The 22,555-nt window shown below is 42.5% G+C and overlaps 1 protein-coding gene across 1 annotated transcript in view; it reads right to left on the reverse strand.

Annotated features, from left to right (window-relative positions):
* sema6bb (sema domain, transmembrane domain (TM), and cytoplasmic domain, (semaphorin) 6Bb) overlaps positions 1–22,555 on the reverse strand; it is a 71,756-nt gene that overhangs the window by 15,500 nt on the left and 33,701 nt on the right. Inside the window, exon 15 of the mRNA XM_039001895.1 lies at positions 21,157–21,215. Within this exon, the coding sequence (XP_038857823.1) occupies positions 21,157–21,215 (59 nt within the window). The remainder of the gene's footprint in view (positions 1–21,156; positions 21,216–22,555) is intronic.

Raw genomic sequence — 22,555 nt, forward strand, 5'->3', positions numbered from 1 at the left:
CGTGCTACGTAGACCACTGCACTACGTCAGTTCACAATGCTCTAGCAAGCACTAAGAATACTATGAATACTGATGATATATAGGTGCGTCGTTTTTTAATGATTTTATTTTAAGCTTTCCCGAAACCTTAACCACTCGGAATTAATGCCTAAACTGTTAACATTTGAGTTGTTTCTGTTTTAACTCTGTATCCATGCGGAATTAACCCTGTAACCACACAGAATGAATGCATCAAAAATAGACCTTCATCTATGAGTCAAAGGGCAGTAGGCCGGATTCAAACCCATGTTGACTCATATGTGTGCCGGGTCAGTGGCTGTAACCGCTGGAACACACAGGCATTGTGGAAAACCAATAATTGACTCTGCCTATTGCTTGCCTTCAACATATAATAAAACAATCGATCTAAAACAATTGCTTTTCCCTAACATAAAATACATCTACCCCCTACAAATATGTCCATTTATTATAATCCACATTAGAATTCACACGAGATGCACTGTAGCCTGCATGTACCCTAAATAAGGTACAATGGAGGTATGGTGGGCATTGTATATACAAACCCCACTTCCAGCTGCCCCCTGGCGGCGGTTATAAATATTTCTTCAGCTATTCAAATCTTCCTGCTGCAGGATTATTTTCCTCCTGCACAAAAGGGATCAAATTAAGATCTGACATCTGTAGGTGGCCCAATGGTGGTGTGTTAGCCAGCGGTAGGGCCCCTCACGACCACTGTTTGCTCTCTCTGATACCAGCTGACGGATAAGAGCTGCTAGCCTATCAGTTTTCACCCTGCTATCTGGTCTCTCTGCTCTCCCTGCTCTCTCTCTCCTGCAGGTGGCTGACACACGACTACCCATCTCTCCTGCCTCTCTCTCCTCACCACACTCCTCACAGGAGAGACCCACGTGAAAGAGCAGAAGCCATCCAGGAGTCCTCACATCTCTCCAGATATTCAGGATTAATGCTGCACTCTTTGAAACGAACTGCACCCACCCCCTTCCCACCACCCGCTCATCCTCTGCAGAGGAACGTAGGCCCTCACATTTCACAAACCCACACCTCTTGTGTAGCGATGGGCGTCAGTCAGAGCTGCAGTTCAAGCATCTCAGATCTTTGCTCCATGGCTGAGATGTGTGTGAGTGCAATGGTAGGCTGGCGTCTGCTGTGTGTGGGTCGCGTCACCCTCCCTCTCGTTGTGTGAGGAGCGGAGCGAAGACAGCCAAGCAGGGATGACTTCAGCGTAGTCAAGGTCACCAAGCCCTCCCATAGCAGACTTCTGCAGTGTCTCAGCCGGGTTCAGCGTCAGGGAACACATTTGTCATCTGGAGGTTTAAATGCTGTACTTACTACTCCCACAATGTAAATATAAAGCACTAATCTTTATCCCGATGTAAATATATAGCACTAGTCTTTACTGGCTCCTTTCAGGCCTCAAAGAGGAACACTCCCTAACCCACACCAACCCGCACCAATTAGAATGACCCGATGTCGTAAATTTGCCAACTAATTTTCTCTCCCTCCCGCTTCCACTCCCCCGGAGTCCTTGCTCTGCAGTTGTCACCCGCTAACATCACGCAACTGCTTCGGTTCACTCATGCTCTCGCTTCATTGATGTGCTGTGGACCTCAATTAAACTGATTGCAACCCGCTGTTCTCCAAGTCAAAACACCGGCTTACTTCGGAAAATATTTTCACAGTGCCATAATTGCTTCCATCTGTAACTGCTCGGCTCGCTGGTGAAGGCATGTCATTATGCCTGAGTGCTTTCACGGCGGCGGGGAAGGAGCGAGTGGCGAGAGAGTGACAAAGGAGCGTAAGAGTTGACTATTGCCTTTTGTCTTTGTTCACACCAGTAGTGGTACGTGGGTAAAAATCGCTGGGGAAGCCAAGCCAGAAAATAATCCATATTACAACCTATGTGTTGTGATAAGTGTGTTGTTTGCTCTATAACCTGTTAGTTCATATGCCTTGACACCGTGATATACAGTATAGGCCTAAGGCCGAGACAATAAGAAGACACAGTGGCAGAATAAATTCAACCACACATTTGTTTCATTAAAAAACTGGAGAGCAACCTCTGTCCGGTGAAGTCCACAAAGCATATTGCATGTAACAAACAGTTACATCATCTACAGCATGGTCAAGCAAGTTGATGTTTCTGACATTTTTTGACTACTAAACAACTATTAATTTAGAACGACGTAGAGTTACCGCAAGTCGCAAAGAAAACAGAAGCTGCCTCCACTATTCCAGCACCATTTCAACATCATCAAATAATCTATGCTTAGTCTAATAAAGTGACAAGTCAAAGATACCAAAAACTATTTAGTCCAATAAACATAAGCTAAATATGATGCTGCTGTCCATGGATCTGATTTCTGTGTGTGTGTGTCTGTGCGCGTGCCTGTGTGTTTGTGCAAGTAGAAAAAGGTTGACTCCCCCGACTTGTAGAGAAACGCCAGTGCCATCCTTCTCTCTTTCATGTTGACGAAACGGTCTATCACTCTGCCATACAGTACACAAATGCATTTGTTGTTGTCCTGCTACCTGGCTGAAATGCTTTCTCGCTAGCCTAACTTAATTTGATGGACAACGTTAGCTAGTTAATATTAGCATTCTACATCTATCCACATAATGAACTTCCATCCTCTCAAGCCAGGGGCACAACAATGTATGAATTAATGGTTAGATCAGAATCACAAGTTATAATCATTGGCCAGTATGGAGAATTAAGTAAAACCACAAGTCCAAATCCCTATCTCCATCAAATAAAATCGCATTTTCACATAGGTGTTCCTCTTGTCCAGGTGGGAAAGGGTAGTGTGGAGTGCAATAGAGATTGCATCGTCTGTGGATCTGTTGGGGCGGTATGCAAATTGGAGGGGGTCTAGGGTTTCTGGGATAATGGTGTTGATGTGAGCAATGACCAGCCTTTCAAAGCACTTCATGGCTACAGACGTGAGTGCTACGGGTCGGTAGTCATTTAGGCAGATTACCTTAATGTTCTTGGGCACAGGCACTATGGTGCTCTGCCTAAAACATGTTGGTATTACAGACTTGGACAGGGAGAGGTTGAAAATGTCAGTGAAGACATGCTCGCAGTACACGTCCTGGTAATCTGTCTGGCCCTGCGGCCTTGGGAATGTTGACCTGTTTAAAGGTCTTACTCAAATTGGCTGCGGAGAGCGTGATCACACAGTCTTCCGGAACAGCTGGTGCTCAAATGCATGTTTCAGTGTTATTTGCCTCAAAGAGAGCATAGAAGTAGTTTAGCTCGTCTGGTAGGCTCGTGTCACTGGGCAGCTCTCGGCTGTGCTTCCCTTTGTAGTCTGTATTTGTATTTGTATTTTGTATTTATTATGGATCCCCATTAGCTGCTGCCAAAGCATCAGCTACTCTTCCTGGGGTCCAGCAAAATTAAGGCAGCTTATACAATTTTAAAACATTACAATACATTCACAGATTTCACAACACACTGTGTGCCCTCAGGCCCCTACTCCACCACTACCACCTATCTACAATACTAAATCCATGTGTATGTATAGTGCGTTTGTTATTGTGTGTGTATGTGTATGTGTGTGTGTGTGTGTGTGCCAATGTTTGTGTTGCTTCACAGTCCCCGCTGTTCCATAAGCTGTTTTTTTATCTGTTTTTTAAATGTAATTTTACTGTTTGCATCAGTTACTTGATGTGGAATAGAGTTCCATGTAGTCATGGCTCTATGTAGTACTGTGTGCCTCCCATAGTCTGTTCTGGACTTAGGGACTGTGAGGAGACCTCTTGTGGCATGTTTTGTGGGGTATGCATGGGTGTCCGAGCTGTGTGCCAGTAGTTTAGACAGAAATAAAAGTAGTGATGAAGTCAATCTCTCCTCCACTTTCAGCCAGGAGAGATTGACATGCATATTATTAATATTAGCTCTCTGTGTACATCCAAGGTCCAGCCGTGCTGCCCTGTTCTGAGCCAATTGCAATCTTCCACTTTTTTGTGGCACCGGACCACACGACTGAACAGTAGTCAAGGTGGGGCCTGTAGGTCCTGCCTTGTTGATAGTGTTGTTAAGAAGGCAGAGCACCGCTTTGTTATAGACAGACTTCTCCCCATCTTAGCTACTACTCCATCAATATGTTTTGACCATGACAGTTTAAATTCTAGTGTTACTCCAAGCAGTTTAGTCATCTCAACTTGCTCAATTTCCACATTATTACAAGATTTAGTTGAGGTTTAGGGTTTAGTGAGTGTTTTGTTCCAAATACAATGCTTTTAGTTGTAGAAATATTTAGGGCTAACTTAATCCTTGCCACCCACTCTGAAACTGTAGTAGCTGGCTTGTATAGTGTTGAGTCATCCGCATACATAAAAACTCTGGCTTTACTCAAAGTCAGTGGCATGTCGTTAGTAAAAATTGAAAATAGCAAGGGGCCTAAACATCTACCATGGGGAATTCCTGATTCTAACTGGATTATATTTGATAGGCTTCCCTTAAAGATCACCCTCTGTGTTCTGTTAGACAAGCAACTCTTTATCCACATTATAGCAGGGGGTGTAAAGCCATAACACATCAGTTTCTCCAGCAGCAGACTATGATCAATAATGCCAAAAGCTGCACTGAGGTCTAACAAGACAGCCCCCACAATAATTTTATCATCAATTTCTCTCAGCCATCAGTCATTTGTGTAAGTGCTGTGCTTGTTGAGTGTCTTTCCCTAGAAGCATGCTGAAATTCTGTTGTTGATTTGTTTACTGTAAAATAGCATTGTATCTGGTCAAACATTTTTTTTCCCAGAAGTTTTCTAAGGGTTGGTAACAGGCTGATTGGTCAGCTATTTGAGCCGGGGGCTTTACTATTCTTGGGTAGCGAAATGACTTTAGCTCCTTCCAGGCCTGAGGGCACACGCTCTCCAGTAGGCTTACATTGAAGATGTGGCAAATAGGACTGGCAATATCATCTGCTATTATCCTCAGTAATCCAGATTGTCAGACCCCGGTGGCTTGTCATTTTTGACAGACAACAATAATTTTTTCACCTCTTCCACACTGACTTTACGGAATTGAAACGTACAATTCTTGTCTTTCATAATTTGGTCTGATATACTTGGATGTATAGTGTCAACGTTTGTTGCTGGCATGTCATCCCTAAGTTTGCTTATCTTGCCAATGAAAAAGTCATTACAGTAGTTTGCAATATCAGTGGGCTTTGTGATTCAATTAATGAAGGAGCTGGCTTTTTTCCCCAAAATTTCATTTAAGGTGCCCCAAAGCTTTTTACTATCATTCTTTATTTAATTTATCTTTGTTTCATAGTGTAGTTGATTTTTATTTAGTTTAGTCACATGATTTCTTATTTTGCAGTACGTTTGCCAATTATTTGGGCTTCCAGACTTAATGCCATACCTTTTGCCTCATCCCTCTCAACCATACAACCATTTCAATTCATCATCAATCCAAGGGGATTTAACAGTTTTTACAGTCATTTTCTTAATGAGTGCGTGCTTATTAGTAACTGGAATAAGTAGTTTCATAAATGCATCAAGTGCAGCGCCTGGTTGCTCCTCATTACACACCGCAGACCAGCAAACATTCTTTACATCATCAACATATGTCTGTAATAGTTTGCAAGCCCTGCCACATCCGACGAGCATCAGAGTCGGTGTAGTACGATATGATCTTAGTCCTGTATTGACGCTTTGCCTGTTTGATGGTTTGTCGGAGGGCATAGCGGGATTTCTTAAAAGCTTCTGGGTTAGAGTCCCACTCCTTGAAAGCGGCAGCTCTAGCCTTTAGCTCAGTGCGGATGTTGCTTGTAATCCATGGCTTCTGGTTGTGGTATGTACGTACGGTCACTGTGGGGATGATGTCATCAATGCACTTATTGATGAAGCCAATCACTGATGTGGTGTACTTCTCAATGCTATCGGAGGCATCCCGGAAAATATTCCAGTCTGTGCTAGCAAAACAGTCCTGTAGCTTAGCATCTGCTTCATCTGACCACTTTTTTATTGATCTAGTCACTGGTGCTTCCCCGCTTTAATTTTTGTTTGTAAGCAGGAATCAGGAGGATAGAATTATGGTTAGATTTGCCAAATGGAGGATGAGCGAGAACTTTGTATGTGAAGTAAAGATGGTCCAGTGTTTTTTTCCCTCTGGTTGCATATTTAACATGCTGATAGAAATTTGGTAAAACGGATTTAAGTTTCCCTGCATTAAAGTCCCCGGCAACTAGGAGCGCCGCCTCTGGGTGAGCGTTTTCTTGTTTGCTTATGGTGAAATACAGCTCATTCAATGCTGTCTTAGTGCCAGCTTTTGACTGTGGTGGTATGTAAACAGCTACGAAAAATACAGATGAAAACTCTCTAGGTAGATAGTGTGGTCTACAGCTTATCATGAGATACTCTACATCTGGTGAGCAATAGCTCGAAACTTCCTTAGATATTGTGCACCAGCTGTTATTAACAAAAATACATAGTCCGCCGCCCCTTGTCTTACCAGACGCCACTGTTCTATCCTGCCGGTACAGCGTATAACCAGCCAGCTGTATGTTAACCTGTTTGGGCTGCAGGGGCAGTATTGAGTAGCCAGATAAAAGGTGCCCATTTCAAACGGCCTCGTACTCAATTATTGCTCGTACAATATGCATATTATTATTACTATTGGATAGAAAACACTCTCTAGTTTCTGAAACCATTTGAATTATATCTGTGAGTAAAACAGAACTCCTTTTGCAGCAAACTTCCTGACAGGAAGTGGAAAATCTGAAATCGATGCTCTCTTCTAGGGCCTGCCTATTAAAGTCCTTGATATTTATTCGTTTAGATGCACTTCATACGTCTTCCACTAGATGTCGACAAGCAGTGAGAGAAGAAATGGAGTGTGTAACTTGATCTGGGCTCGAATAATTGCTCTTTGTATGACGTGTCACCAGTTTCCTGTTTTCTGGAGAGCGCGTCAAGGGACCTGGATTTGCCTTCTGATAAGCTGTCGTTATGGACGACTAATATCTCCGGCTTTGATTTTATTTGATACATGTGACAATATCATCGTAAAGTATGTTTTTTCAATATAGTTTAACCTCTTGAGCCTATGGGGGGTGCTATTTCGACTTTGGAAAAATGAGTTCCCAAATTAAACTGCCTCGTACTCAATTCTTGCTCGTACAATATGCATATTATTATTACTATTGGATAGAAAACACTCTCTAGTTTCTAAAACCGTTTGAATTATGTCTCTGAGTGAAACAGGACTCATTCTGCAGCACATTTCCTGTCAGGGAGTGAGATTTCTGAAATCGAGGTCCCTGTTCTGGGGTCAGTTTATAAGTCCCTATGTACGCTGTGGGGCTACAAACACTGCATACGCCTTCCTCTAGATGTCAGTAAGTGGTGAGAATTTGAATGGAGTGGATTGCACAATCTGGGACCTTATATAAGACCCTGGAGCGGAAGTACCGTCCTTTTCAACGTTGCGCCTGGCGCAGTAGGGACATCAGAGTGGCCTCCTGCCAAGCTTTCGTTTTGCCAGTTCTATATCTCCGGTCATGTTTTTATTCGTTATAGTTGTTAAAGACATCATAAGGTAGTTAATTTAAACCGACTTATAGCAATTTATATCAGTTTATTGCGATTTTCTGGCATTTCTTTGTGACGCGCTTTCAAGAGTTGGACACCTTTCCGGCACATGCCGAACGTTAGCGGCTATTTCGACAGGACAAGAGGACAGCTTTCAACCAAAAGACGATTGTTCTGGACAAAGGACACCTTTCCCAAGATTCTGATGGGAGGTCATCAAAAAGTAAGAACTATTTATGCTGATAAATCGTTGTTCTGTTGAAAAATGTTAAATGCATAAGCCGCCATTAATTTCAGTGTAGCCTTGCTTTAGCGCACGCTGTATTGCGCAATAACGTTAATTTTAAAAATGTAACAAAGCGATTGCATTAAGAACTAATTTGTCTTTCATTTGCTGTCCACCCTGTATTTTTTAGTCAAGTTTATGATTATTTATTGATTAGAATAGGTGCCTCTCCAAGATGGCGCCCGACATTTTCTGGGCAGCTTGGCAACTTTTCTCATTGTATAACCACGATTTGTGCCGCTAAATATGCACATTTTCGAACAAACTCTATATGCATTGTGTAATATGATGTTACAGGACTGTCATCTGAAGAATTCTGAGAAGGTTAGTGAAAAAATTAATATATTTTGGTGGTGAATACGTTATCGCTATGTTTGGCTGGAATCAATGCTGTTGTGTGGTTTGCTATTGTGCTAAGCTAATATAACGCTATATTGTGTTTTCGCTGTAAAACACTTAGAAAATCTGAAATATTGTCTGGATTCACAAGATCTGTGTCTTTCAATTGCTGTACGCTGTGTATTTTTAAGAAATGTTTTATGATGAGTAATTAGGTAATACACGTTGCTCTCTGTAGTTATTCTAGTCGCTTTGGGGAGAGTTGTGATGGTGGCTGCAATGGTAAACTATGATTTATACCTGAAATATGCACATTTTTCTAACAAAACATATGCTATACAATAAATATGTTATCAGACTGTCATCTGATAAAGTTGTTTCTTGGTTAGTGGCTATTTATATCTTTATTTGGTCGAATTTGTGATAGCTACTGATGCAGTAAAAAAATGGTGGAGTAAGAAAAGTGGTGTCTTTTGCTAACGTGGTTAGCTAATAGATTTACATATTGTGTCTTCCCTGTAAAACATTTTAAAAATCAGAAATGATGGCTGGATTCACAAGAAGTGTATCTTTCATCTGGTGTCTTGGACTTGTGATTTAATGATATTTAGATGCTAGTATTTACTTGTGACGCTATGCTAGGCTATGCTAGTCAGCTTTTTTACTGGTGGGGGTGCTTCCGGATCCGGGTTTGGGAGGAACTAGAAGTTAATCAGATTATTGAAATTTTTTCGGGAGTTTTGCCGTGTTCCGTTCTCTGAGTTTGTTGACGATGGAGAGATTCGCGCCACTTGGCAAGTGTGCTTGCTAAATCGAGAGGGAAAAAGGCCGTTCTAAATCCAAACAACGATTGTTCCCGACAAAGGACCCCTTGTACAACATTCTGATGAAAGATCAGCAAAAGTAGGACCCATTTTATGATGCTATTTCATATATCTGTCGAACATGTTGTGCTAGTCGTTTGCGCCCAGCTTTTGGGTACTCTCTCGCTATACCTAAGCTGGATGTCGTAATGAAGTTATTTTTAGAATTCTAACACGGCGATTGCATTAAGAACTAGTGTATCTATCATTTCCTATACAACATGTATTTTTTAGTTATGTTTATGAATAGTTATTTGGTCAGAATATGTGTGTCAGAAAAAGTGTCCGAAAAATATCCGGACGTTGTGGGAAAAAGATGCTACGTTAGCACAATGTATAACCACTGATTTCAGCTCTAAATATGCACATTTTCGAACAAAACATAAGTGTATGTATAACCTGATGTTATAGGACTGTCATCTGATGAAGCTTATCAAGGTTAGTCAAAAATTATATATCTTTTGCTGGTTTGTTACGATCGCTAACTTTTGCTACTGGGGAATGGCTTGTGTTTCTGGCTATTGTGGTAAGCTAATATAACGCTATATTGTGTTTTCGCTGTAAAACACTTAAGAAATCGGAAATATTGGCTGGATTCACAAGATGCTTGTCTTTCATTTGCTGTACACTATGTATTTTTCAGAAATGTTTTATGATGAGTATTTAGGTATTTGACGTTGGTGTCTGTAATTATTCTGGCTGCTTTCGGTGCAATTTCTGATTGTAGCTGCAATGTAAACTATGATTTATACCTGAAATATGCACATTTTTCGAACAAAACATAGATTTATTGAATAACATGTTATAAGACTGTCATCTGATGAAGTTGTTTGTTGGTTAGTTTGGTTGGTTCTTGGTTAGTTAGGTTGGCTTTGTGCATGCTACCTGTGCTGTGAAAAATGTCTGTCCTTTTTTGTATTTGGTGGTGAGCTAACATAAATATACGTGCTGTTTTCGCTGTAAAACATTTTAAAAATCGGACATGTTGGCTGGATTCACAAGATGTGTACCTTTCATTTGCTGTATTGGACTTGTTAATGTGTGAAAGTTAAATATTTCAAAAAAATATATTTTGAATTTCGCGCCCTGCACTTGAAGTGGCTGTTGTCATATTGTGGCCGGCCTCGGGCTTGCAGCCAGAAGAAGTTAATAGTGTCGTCGTTCAAGTATTATAGTTTTAAATGTCCCGTTGGCAGTTTAATCTTCCGCGTAAATCATCGATTTTATTCTCCAAAGATTGCACGGAAGTGGAAGGAAGTGAGGGTGGATTCGATCGCCTACAAATTCTCAGAAGGCAGCCCGCCGTCTGGCCCCTTATTCTCTGCCTCCTCTTCACGCAAATCACGGGGATCTGGGCCTGTTCCCGAGAAAGCAGTATATCCTTTGCGTCGGGCTCGTCGGACTCGTGAAAGGAAAAAAAGGATTCTGCTGGTCCATGGTGAGTAATCGCAGTCCTGATGTCTAGAAGTTATTTTCGGTTATAAGAGACGGTAGCGGCAACATTATGTACAAAATAAGTTTAAAAAAAAAAGTTACAAACAACGCAAATAAACGAACAAGAAACAATAGATTGGGGACGTCTGCCTTCCTCTCCGGAGCCATTTTACAGCTAGCTCCATTTGACAGCTCCATCCATGTATAATTTAGGAAAATGCCAGTTTTAGCTAGCTAGCTAGCCACTGGAGGGCAGAAACACAAAGAGATGCAACAATTCAAGTTGTTTCTGTCAATGACGTATGCTCTCGATGCGATGTGATTGGAGAGAAGCCAAATCCAAACTGGCTTCCCTTGACACTTTTTTTTGGTGCACCAGCACCATTCACAGTTGAGGTGACAACAATGTCATACTCTTTTGCACCAGACAGCATCAGATAGATGGTCTACACATACAGAGACAGAGGGGCACTGTTTTGCTCGCTCGGATGCTTTCTCCGGTGAGATACATTCAGCCTCTTGTGAATTGAAGGAAAATTATGAAACACAGAGAGCCAAAAGAAAAATAATTGTATATGTTTCTTTTTGTTCTTTTTTTGTAATTTTGAATACATGCCACTGGTTCACACAGACGGAAACACACTCGGCTTCCCGGTGACGTCTTTCTTTAAAAAGGCAGATTTGAAATGTGCTGACTTGGAACAACAAGGGATTGTGCCAGTGGGACTCGGTGTTAATTGCGTCTATGAAAATACTGACAAAAATATTTGTCAAACTGTAACAAGTGCGCTGACAGTCGGGAAGCAAGTTCAGGGAGTGAGTGTTTTAATAAATAAAAGAAACAATGACCACAAAACACAAACAACGCACAGAAAACAGAGTCAATAACACCTCAGGAAAGAACCAAGGGGAGTGACAGATATAGGGAAGATAATCAAGGAGGTGATGGAGTCCAGGTGAGTGTCATGAGGTGCAGGTGTGTCGAGACGATGGTGACAGGTGTGCAGGATAATTAGCAGCATGACGACCTAGAGGCCGGAGAGGGAGTATATGTGACACAAACACCTATTTCTCAGTGGCAACTGACGAGACAATAACTGACTAAATAGACTCAGAACAAACTATAACTAAAATAATTGTTCATTTCAGTAGACAAAAACGAGACAAGACAAAATCATCTCTGTGACTAAACTATGACTAGTAAGTGGACTGGACAAGAGTTTTTGGAGCGATTGAGAGCTTTTCAGTGTTATTTGTTTGGTCTAATCAAAAGCGTGCATGACATTAGCAGAATTGTAAGGCTTCTTATTGCAATGTTGCAATGCTGTTATTATTGGAAAACAAATATCATGACCAGGTCATTCACAAGTCACCTCTCTGCCCGGCAACCGTACTCCAATCTGGCAGCAAAAAATCATTGATGCAAATAATGCACACGCCATAGCTACTCTCCCGGTGGTACAAGCTCCACGTAGAAAAGTGGAGCCACTTTACTTATCGAGCCAATTCAAACAAGATCGAATGCAACATTTCTACACCCACAAGTTGACTCAAGAGACATCTGAAAGTACATCATTCCAATATATAAACTCAGGTAATAACCGATTGATTCTAGCTAGTTAGTTTGTTGCAACCTATCAGACCACTACTTATGACAGAACTTTGATTACAATATATCTACAGTATAACTAAATGGTCAAGACTGCGACCATTTAGTCACATTTTGCAACCCTTTGACTTGGCTGTGCGAGTAAAACATTTAATTAGTCGCATCAGTGCGAGCTGAACATTCATTACAAGGTCACCTCAATCAAATGTCTCAAAACGTATTTTTTTGGCGGTTAAAACCATTATTTGGTCCAACAGTAAAGTGCATTATCCTCATTATTCCTGTAATGAAAGTGTCAGCTCAGCCCCTAGGCCTGTTTCCCTAGGGCCTGTTTCCCTAGGGCCTGTTTCACTAGGGCCTGTTTCACTAGGGCCTGTTTCCATAGGGCCTGTTTCCATAGGGCCTGCTGCTGTGATGAGTGAGCCTCTCCCTCTCCCCCGACAATCACTGGATGATGTTGCACATCAAAATATCTTGTATCATGGATTCCTGCTTAGACATGTTAGATGAAATGACGTACTTATTGAATAGCCATCGCAGTAGTCTATTACACAGTCTAAAGCACTGAATGACTTTATAAGGTGATTACAATTTTTTTCGACAACATTCATGTGTCCAGTTTTCTGAGGGTGAGGAGAATATTTCATCAATGTCCCACCAAACATACATGGTTCCCACGTTCTCAGAACATAAGATAATGTTCTAGCCATGTTTCATGGGAACGTTGCAAGAACATTCGTGTCCAATATATTTTTTTAAATCATTACACAACATGTCTTGTTACTGTTGCCAAGCCAATCAAGGCCCTGATTGGTGAACTATTGATCCATTCATAGCTCTTTGTCTGTTGGCAAGGTTAGGGATACTCAGATACACAGTGCTTTTAAGATACTGTGTTTTCAATGTATAAATTTGACATTAATGATTACATTGTGCATGTTCAATTAATCTCCATCATCTTCTTGAAATCCACATCACATACTATGTACAGTGGGGAGAACAAGTATTTGATACACTGCCGATTTTGCAGGTTTTCCTACTTACAAAGCATGTAGAGGTCTGTAATTTTTATCATAGGTACACTTCAACTGTGAGAGACGGAATCTAAAACAAAAATCCAGAAAATCACATTGTATGATCTTTAAGTAATTAATTTGCATTTTATTGCATGACATAAGTATTTGATACATCAGAAAAGCAGAACTTAATATTTGGTACAGAAACCTTTGTTTGCAATTACAGAGATCATATGTTTCCTGTAGTTCTTGACCAGGTTTGCACACACTGCAGCAGGGATTTTGGCCCACTCCTCCATACAGACCTGCTCCAGATCCTTCAGGTTTCGGGGCTGTCGCTGGGCAATACAGACTTTCAGCTCCCTCCAAAGATTTTCTATTGGGTTCAGGTCTGGAGACTGGCTAGGCCACTCCAGGACCTTGAGATGCTTCTTACGGAGCCACTCCTTAGATGCCCTGGCTGTGTGTTTCGGGTCGTTGTCATGCTGGAAGACCCAGCCACGACCCATCTTCAATGCTCTTACTGAGGGAAGGAGGTTGTTGGCCAAGATCTCGCGATACATGGCCCCATCCATCCTCCCCTCAATACGGTGCAGTCGTCCTGTCCCCTTTGCAGAAAAGCATCCCCAAAGAATGATGTTTCCACCTCCATGCTTCACGGTTGGGATGGTGTTCTTGGGGTTGTATTCATCCTTCTTCTTCCTCCAAACACGGCGAGTGGAGTTTAGACCAAAAAGCTCTATTTTTGTCTCATCAGACCACATGACCTTCTCCCATTCCTCCTCTGGATCATCCAGATGGTCATTGGCAAACTTCAGACGGGCCTGGACATGCGCTGGCTTGAGCAGGGGGACCTTGCGTGCGCTGCAGGATTTTAATCCATGACAGAGTAGTGTGTTACTAATGGTTTTCTTTGAGACTGTGGTCCCAGCTCTCTTCAGGTCATTGACCAGGTCCTGCCGTGTAGTTCTGGGCTGATCCCTCACCTTCCTCATGATCATTGATGCCCCACGAGGTGAGATCTTGCATGGAGCCCCAGACCGAGGGTGATTGACCGTCATCTTGAACTTCTTCCATTTTCTAATAATTGCGCCAACAGTTGTTGCCTTCTTACCAAGCTGCTTGCCTATTGTCCTGTAGCCCATCCCAGCCTTGTGCAGGTCTACAATTGTATCCCTGATGTCCTTACACAGCTCTCTGGTCTTGGCCATGGAGAGGTTGGAGTCTCTTTGATTGAGTGTGTGGACAGGTGTCTTTTATACAGGTAACGAGTTCAAACAGGTGCAGTTAATACAGGTAATGAGTGGAGAACAGGAGGGCTTCTTAAAGAAAAACTAACAGGTCTGTGAGAGCCGGAATTCTTACTGGTTGGTAGGAGATCAAATACTTATGTCATGCAATAAAATGCAAATTAATTACTTAAAAATCATACAATGTGATTTTCTGGATTTTTGTTTTAGATTCCGTCTCTCACAGTTGAAGTGTACCTATGATAAAAATTACAGACCTCTACATGCTTTGTAAATAGGAAAACCTGCAAAATCGGCAGTGTTTCAAATACTTGTTCTCCCCACTGTATATCATAAATTGAAAAGTAACAAAAATGGATGTAGCATGGATGTTTATACTTGGTGGGATGTTGATGGAATATTCTCCCAATCCTCAGAAAACTGAACACAGGAATGTTCTTGCAACGTTCTCATAAAACATGTCTAGAACATTAATATCTTATATTCTGAGAACATGGTAATCATGTTCTGTGTATTTGTGGTGGAACATTGATGGAATATTCTCATAACATAATGCTCACATTGTATATAGACTTATTTTTCTACTGTATTATTGACTGTATGTTTGTTTTACTCCATGTGTAACTCTGTGTTGTTGTATGTGTCCAACTACTTTGCTTTATCTTGGCCAGGTCGCAATTGTAAATGAGAACTTGTTCTCAACTTGCCTACCTGGTTAAATAAAGGTGAAATAAAATATATAAAAATAACCTTCAGAGAACTTGACACATGAATGTTCTTGCAACGTCTCATGAAACGAGTCATCAATACTGTATATTCTGAGAACATTAACCACATTCTAAATGAGTTCTGTTTGACATTAAGGGAATGTTCTCCTAACTTTAACACGAAAACATGCTTAAAATGTTCTCAGAAGGTTTTTGCTGACATACAGTTGAAGTTGGAAGTTTACATACACTTAGGTTGGAGTCATTAAAACTTGTTTTTCAATCACTCCACAAATTTCTTGTTAAAACAAACTATAGTTTTGGCAAGTCGGTTAGGACATCTACTTTGTGCAAGACACAAGTCATTTTTCCAACAATTGTTTACAGACAGATTATTTCACTTATAATTCACTATCACAATTCCAGTGGGTCAGAAGTTTACATACATGAAGTTGACTGTGCCTTTAAACAGCTTGTTAAATTCCCCAAAATTATGTTATGGCTTTAGAAGCTTCTGATAGGCTAATTGACATCATTTGAGTCAATTGGAGGTGTACCTGTGGATGTATTTCAAGGACTACCTTCAAACTCAGTGCCTCTTTGCTTGACATCATGGGAAATAAAAATAAAAATCAGTCAAGACCTCAGAAAATAATTGTAGACCTCCACAAGTCTGGTTCATCCTTGGGAGCAATTTCCAAACGCATGAAGGACCACGTTCATCTGTACAAACAATAGTACGCAAGTATAAACACCATGGGACCACGCAGCCATCATACCGCTCAGGAAGGACACGCGTTTTGTCTCCTAGAGATTAACGTACTTGGGTGCGAAAAGTGCAAATCAATTCCAGAACAACAGCAAAGGACCTTGTGAAGATGCTGGAGGAAACAGGTCCAAAAGTATCTATATCCACAGTAAAACGAGTCCTATATCGACATAACCTGAAAGGCCGCTCAGCAACGAAGAAGCCACTGCTCCAAAACCACCATAAATAAGCCAGACTACGGTTTGCAACTGCACATGGGGACAAAGATCGTACTTCTTGGAGAAATGTCCTCTAGCCTGATGAAACAAAAATAGAACTGTTTGGCCATAATGATCATCGTTATGTTTGGAGGAAAAAGGGGGAGACTTGCAAGTCGAAGAACACCATCCCAACCGTGAAGCACACAGCATCATGTTGTGGGGTTGCTTTGCTGCAGGAGGGACTGGTGCACTTCACAAAATAGATGGCATCATGAGGCAAGAAAATGATGTGGATATATTGAAGCAACATCTCAAGACATCAGTCAGGAAGTTAAAGCTTGGTCGCAAATGGGTCTTCCAAATGGACAATGACCCCAAGCATACTTCCAAAGTTGTGGCAAAATGGCGTAAGGACAACAAAGTCAAGGTATTGGAGTGGCCATCACAAAGCCCTGACCTCAATCCTATAGAACATTTGTGGGCAGAACTGAAAAGCGTGTGCAAGCAAGGGGGTTTACAAACCTGACTCAGTTACACCAGCTCTGTTAGGAGGAATGGGCCAAAAGTCACCCAACTTATTGTGGGAAGCTTGTGGTAGACTACCCGAAACGTTTGACCCAAGTTAAACAATTTAAAGGCAATGCTACCAAATACTAATTCAGTGTATGTAAACTTCTGACCCACTGGGAATGTGATGAAAGAAATAAAAGCTGAAATAAATCATTTTCTCAACTATTATTCTGACATTTTCACATTCTTAAAATAAAGTGGTGATCCTAACTGACCTAAGACAGGGAATTTTTACTAGGATTAAATGTCAGGAAAAGTGAAAGACTGAGTTTAAATGTATTTGGCTAAGGTGTATGTAAACTTCCGACTTCAACTGTAGATAGAATGTTCCCATAACTAACGGAAAACTGGACACTCAAACATTAGGGATTACATTACAAAAACATTCTCTCTCCCTTGAATTGTTAGCTGGTACATCACTTTAGGGTTCTAGCCTTTTCTTATTGACTTTGTTTCACATTTTGCGAGAGCTAAAGGTCCCTTACAACAAATGAAATAGTAGATGTTTGAAGTCTAGCCCGACACTTAGCCGAGCTTACCCTGCTGAAACCAATACTCCTGCCAGGCAGGTCACGACCTGGAAAACCTGAACTCTGCGGCCGCGTGGGGCAATAACCGCTGGTAAGTGGAGCTGACATGTTAGATCATCCGTTGACACCAGGGATAAATCCTGCTCATTATTGTTTTTACACCTCTGGAATTTATTACCTGACATGTTTAGAGGAGGTTTCAGAACTGACTGGGCTCAATGTAAACATGATTAGAAGTATACATCCAGCATTAGGCTTAGAAAGCTCTGGGGACAGAGTGATTGAGTTGTAGGCTGTGGGTCTGATGCGAGGTAGGATAGGCCCAGGCCCTAAGCATGCAGAGCCACGCGCATGCAAAAGCACACACACACACACACACACACACACACACACACACACACACACACACACACACACACACACACACACACACACACACACACACACACACACACACACACACACACACACACACACACACACACACACACACACAGCTCTGATTGGACTCAACTGACTGAGCAGCCATTCACCACAGGTCAGCTCAATTAAAAGCTGTGTTGTCTACATCTGCTTTGATCAGGCCTTATTTAGAGGAGACAAGCATAACAAGCTCCTGTCCTGATCTCTGAAGAAGATCTCTGTGTTGATGTGTAAAGGAAGAGAGACAGCAACCGCTGCCCTCTTATCTTGGACTGGGCTGAGGTAGACCACCATGGGATATACTGTACATGCACTGAACCTTTGATACCACAGAGGGAGAGGTTGAGGTAGCAGGAGAGGGCGAGAGAGTGTGAGAGTGAGAAAGAGAGCGAAAGAGGTGGGAGCAAAAGCGAGGTGAGAGAGTAGGAGCAGGCAGCCTCCATGTGTCACCTGGCAGAGTTACTGCCTCATCACGCTGTCGGTAACGGGAGCATTGACAACTTGGTGACACCAGAGATGGCGGTAGCCTCCTCACTCCATCTGTTGCGCCCCTGTCCAGGACCCCAAGCTCTGCCATGCCTCCGTCCTCACCCCCCTCATCACCTTCTTCCCTCACCCTCTCCCCTCATCACCTTCTTCCCTCACCCTCTCCCTCAGCTCCTCATCACCATCTTCCCTCACCCTCTCCCTCAGCACCATCTTCCCTCACCCTCTCCCTCATCACCATCTTCCCTCACCCTCTCCCTCAGCTCCTCATCACCATCTTCCCTCACCCTCTCCCTCATCACCATCTTCCCTCACCCTCTCCCTCATCACCATCTTCCCTCACCCTCTCCCTCAGCTCCTCATCACCATCTTCCCTCACCCTCTCCCTCAGCTCCTCATCACCATCTTCCCTCACCCTCTCCCTCATCACCATCTTCCCTCACCCTCTCCCTCAGCTCCTCATCACCATCTTCCCTCACCCTCTCCCTCATCACCATCTTCCCTCACCCTCTCCCCTCATCACCTTCTTCCCTCACCCTCTCCCTCAGCTCCTCATCACCATCTTCCCTCACCCTCTCCCCCAGCCGTCATGGCTGCAGACTGCTTTATAGATTCACTCCTGATATTTATTTGACTGAAATCGAGCTAAAGAGCAGATGAAAATCGATTCCCCCTCCTTTCCTTCGTGCGGCTACTTTTCTCTGACTAAGGAGCGGGAGAGGCAGTTAAAGGCAAGTTATCAGAGCTGTCCATCCATCTCCCTCTGTGGGCCGCCGACAGGCCTGGACTGGGGGGAGGGAGTGTGGTCTGGTTTGCGCTTGGCTGTGGCTTCGGCTGTGTGCAGTGTCACCACTGAGGAGCTGCAGAGCCCAGCTATGCTCCCTCACTCAGGGAGAGTGAGGAGGAGGGAGGGAGAGGGTGATGAATGTTGCATTATCCCATAGAGAGATGGATGGAGCATGGCAGGCTCTCTTCTATCTGCCTGCTGGAGATTCAGACAGGTGGGATGTCAGATAGAGGTACAGTATATGGACTCAGCTGAGATTCTTCTGTCTAATCTACCTCAGAGCTTTGCAGACTCACACCTGTGTGTGTGTGTGTGTGTGTGTGTGTGTGTGTGTGTGTGTGTGTGTGTGTGTGTGTGTGTGTGTGTGTGTGTGTGTGTGTGTGTGTGTGTGTGATGGACTGATGTGACAATTCACAGGTTTCAAATAGTAACACTGAATGATGAAAGTCATAACTGGTTTCCTTTCTACTTGCAGCTTTTTGTCTTCTTCAGACTGTCTATTGAGTCTGTTGATGGCTACAGAGATCTGTTTAGACCATCTGAGTGTTGTACACTGGGGAAGCTATGTACTGTAAAAACTAAAATAGCATCAATATCAGACAGAGGAAGAAATTGAAGCACAAGTTCATCACTTTCTAAGACACAGAGCTTAATGATTCTGGCAAACGATATGATGCTAGCGCATCCTTTTGGCAAGCGTACACAGGGCTATTCAGCACCATTCATCTTGTGACAACCAACAGCACCTTTGTCAGCAGAAGTCAGGACCGCCACGCGTTTGTCATGTCAGTATCAGAACCATTATCTAAGACAGATCAGATGGGAGAATCCTGGCAACATCCTCAAAGAGACGCTGGGTGCTGAGGCTAATGCACCTTTATGTATACTGGCCGACACAGGGTCAAGCAAGCTTAGAGGAAGAGTCACAAGCCACCGGACCAGCACCCCCAGACAGACAGGGACCAGGGTCCAGGGGGGTGCAGAGGGCTCCAGGGGTGAGGGAGCATCTTCAAACAGCCCCTCTGAAGACTTATGTAATATTGATCTGTGTGGCTCTCCAGGTGCATGGCAGATGAACTTGGAGAACTTGAAGAGGCGGAGGATTCATTTGCACGAATGCCTCATCAGAAGTAGCGGTGGGATCAAAAGAGCCAGGGAGTCGAGGAGATTTCTGTCTGAGGGATCGCTTTGCTTTGCTGTGCCGCCGTCATTTTCATATCAGAAAACAACTAGGAAAACATCAAGGCGAGGCTATCCAGAGACGCATAATAATTAACCAGAAGTATAAACAACTACAAAGCAAAGCTACGGAAGAGCAAAAAGAGAGCTTCTGAACATTCAAAAGAGAGAGAACATCCAAAAGAAAGAGTAAACAGAGGAGAAAACAAATATGGGTAAAACATACATGGGGATTTCTACATCTGCATTGCTTGCTCTTTGGGGTTTTAGGCTGGGTCTGTATAGAGTTTTGTGACAACTGCTGATGTAATAAGGGATTTATTGTCACGCCCTGGCCTTAATATTCTTTGTTTTCTTAATTATTTTAGATAGGTCAGGGTGTGACATGGGGAATGTATGTGTTTTTTGTAGTGTCTAGGGTGGTTGTAAGGTTTAGGGGGTTTATTAGAGTAGTTGGGTTTATGTTTAGTATAGTAGTCTAGCTGTGTCTATGGTTGAGTGTAGGTTTCTAGGAAAGTCTATGGTTGCCTGAATTGGGTCTCAATTAGAGACAGCTGGTTATTGTTGTCTCTGATTGGGAGCCATATTTAAGGCAACCATAGGCTTTAGCTGTTTGTGGGGAATTGTCTATGTCAGTGTGTAATGGTCAGTGTCAGCACCATTTTGTATTTATAGCTTCACGGTCGTCTGTTTGTTGTTTTGTTTTGTTTTTTCCTTCTTCAAATAAAAAAAGAAGATGTACTTTCCACGCGCTGCGCCTTGGTCCTCTCTCAGTCCCGTTGACGATCGTGACATTTATAAAATACATTTGATTGATTGATTAATGATGATATGGAGCTAGACAGCAGTAGTAGCAGCAGGTAGCATAGAGGTTAAGAGCGCTGGGCTGAAAGGTCACTAGTTCAAATCCCAGCGACGACTAGGTGAGAAATATGTTGATGTGCCCTTGAGCAAGGCAGTCAACCCTAATTGCGTCGGTAAATCGCTCTGGATAAGAGCGTCTGCTAAATTACTTAAATGTAAAATGTAGTGTATGATGTTCTACCCTAGAGTAGGCAGTTATGCAAGAAACACTGAATCAACACAAATACAGCTTAACATTAGAGGATGGCAATAAACAGAAAGAAACACTTCTCTTACCATCACAGTCGCCCAAGTGGGACACGTTCCCATGTTCTATGTCCTGCTCGAACGGCAGTCTGGAAGAGGGGAAAGACGATCATTTATCAATCCACACATAAACAATACATAGGCCTACTGCAAGCTTTGGTCACTGACAGAAACCTCTGCTTTTCTCTGGTAAACAAAACATTGTACCAGCAAAGGACAGGAATACTTTTTTTGTGTGGAGTTGAGAGAAATAATACTGTATTGTATATCCCCAACTCTGAAAGCAGGTCTGGATCTTTCAATTCGTATTTAAAAAATAATTGACCATTTCTACTTTTTTAATAGGAGACCTTGGAAAATCAAAAGGGGCTTTGACATTATATGATGAAGCGACAAAATTAAAATTAAATTAAAATGGGTGTGTTCCAACGGCAGTGAGACCAGACCAGGTGCATTGACCTCCCCTGGAGACAGCCACCCTTAGTCATGGGCCATATCCACAGAAACATCAGCTAGTTAGACTGTGAATGTATACCATAAAGGTCATCTAAAGAGGAGAAATAACAGCAGTTTGTGCTTCAAAATGGCCCTTGTCCAATGAGGTAATTTAAACATGGGAAGTGCTCAAGGCTAGAGGGAAGGCTGTATCGCCACAGCCACAGCCACAGCCACAGCCACAGCCACAGCCAGAGACAGCTCACTGGGATGTGTCTCCTGCTCTACAATTAGTTGAAAAGGCCCAAACAACAAGCAGGCCAACAGAGTGTTTCACTGCCTGAGAATAAGTTTACACTGGAAGTAAGTTTACACTGGAAGTAAGTTTACACTGGAAGTAAGTTTACACTGGAAGTAAGTTTACACTGGAAGTAAGTTTACACTGGAGTGGTTGGAGGGTTATTGTGGATATATTGCTCACCCTGATAGGGTATATTGTGTTGGGTAAATGAAGGCTGCAGGCTGTAATCTTTAGTGTAAGAAGGCAATGTTTTGTCACAATACCCTCAATGGTGAGAATGTGAATAAGTTTAGGGATTTATTGTCCCGAGTCTAAAGGAGACCAGATTACAGGTACATTTATAATTGAAAGAAATATGAAGGCTAATAAACAGACGCAAAACACCTACAGTAATAAAACAATATCAACAGATAGACTAATCAGTAAGGAGCCTAATTATCTTTGTTCCAATATAGTCCATGTTACACTCTTACATTGCAAACAACGGGGAGTTTTTTCATCACCCAGCATCGTCTTCACTTTTCCAAATGGAATTTATCCTCAAACTGGAGCATCACTTGATACAGGATCAATGGACAGGTTGACCGCCCTTGCTAAATCAAATCACAACACAGGACCCTTAATTGTATAACGGTGAGGCTGTAAGGTGCTCTTTAAGGCTCTGTTGTCTGTAACTGCTGGCACTGTACCTGT

This window comes from Salvelinus namaycush, chromosome 10 (genome assembly GCF_016432855.1).
Source record: "Salvelinus namaycush isolate Seneca chromosome 10, SaNama_1.0, whole genome shotgun sequence".
Taxonomy (NCBI): Eukaryota; Metazoa; Chordata; class Actinopteri; order Salmoniformes; family Salmonidae; genus Salvelinus; species Salvelinus namaycush.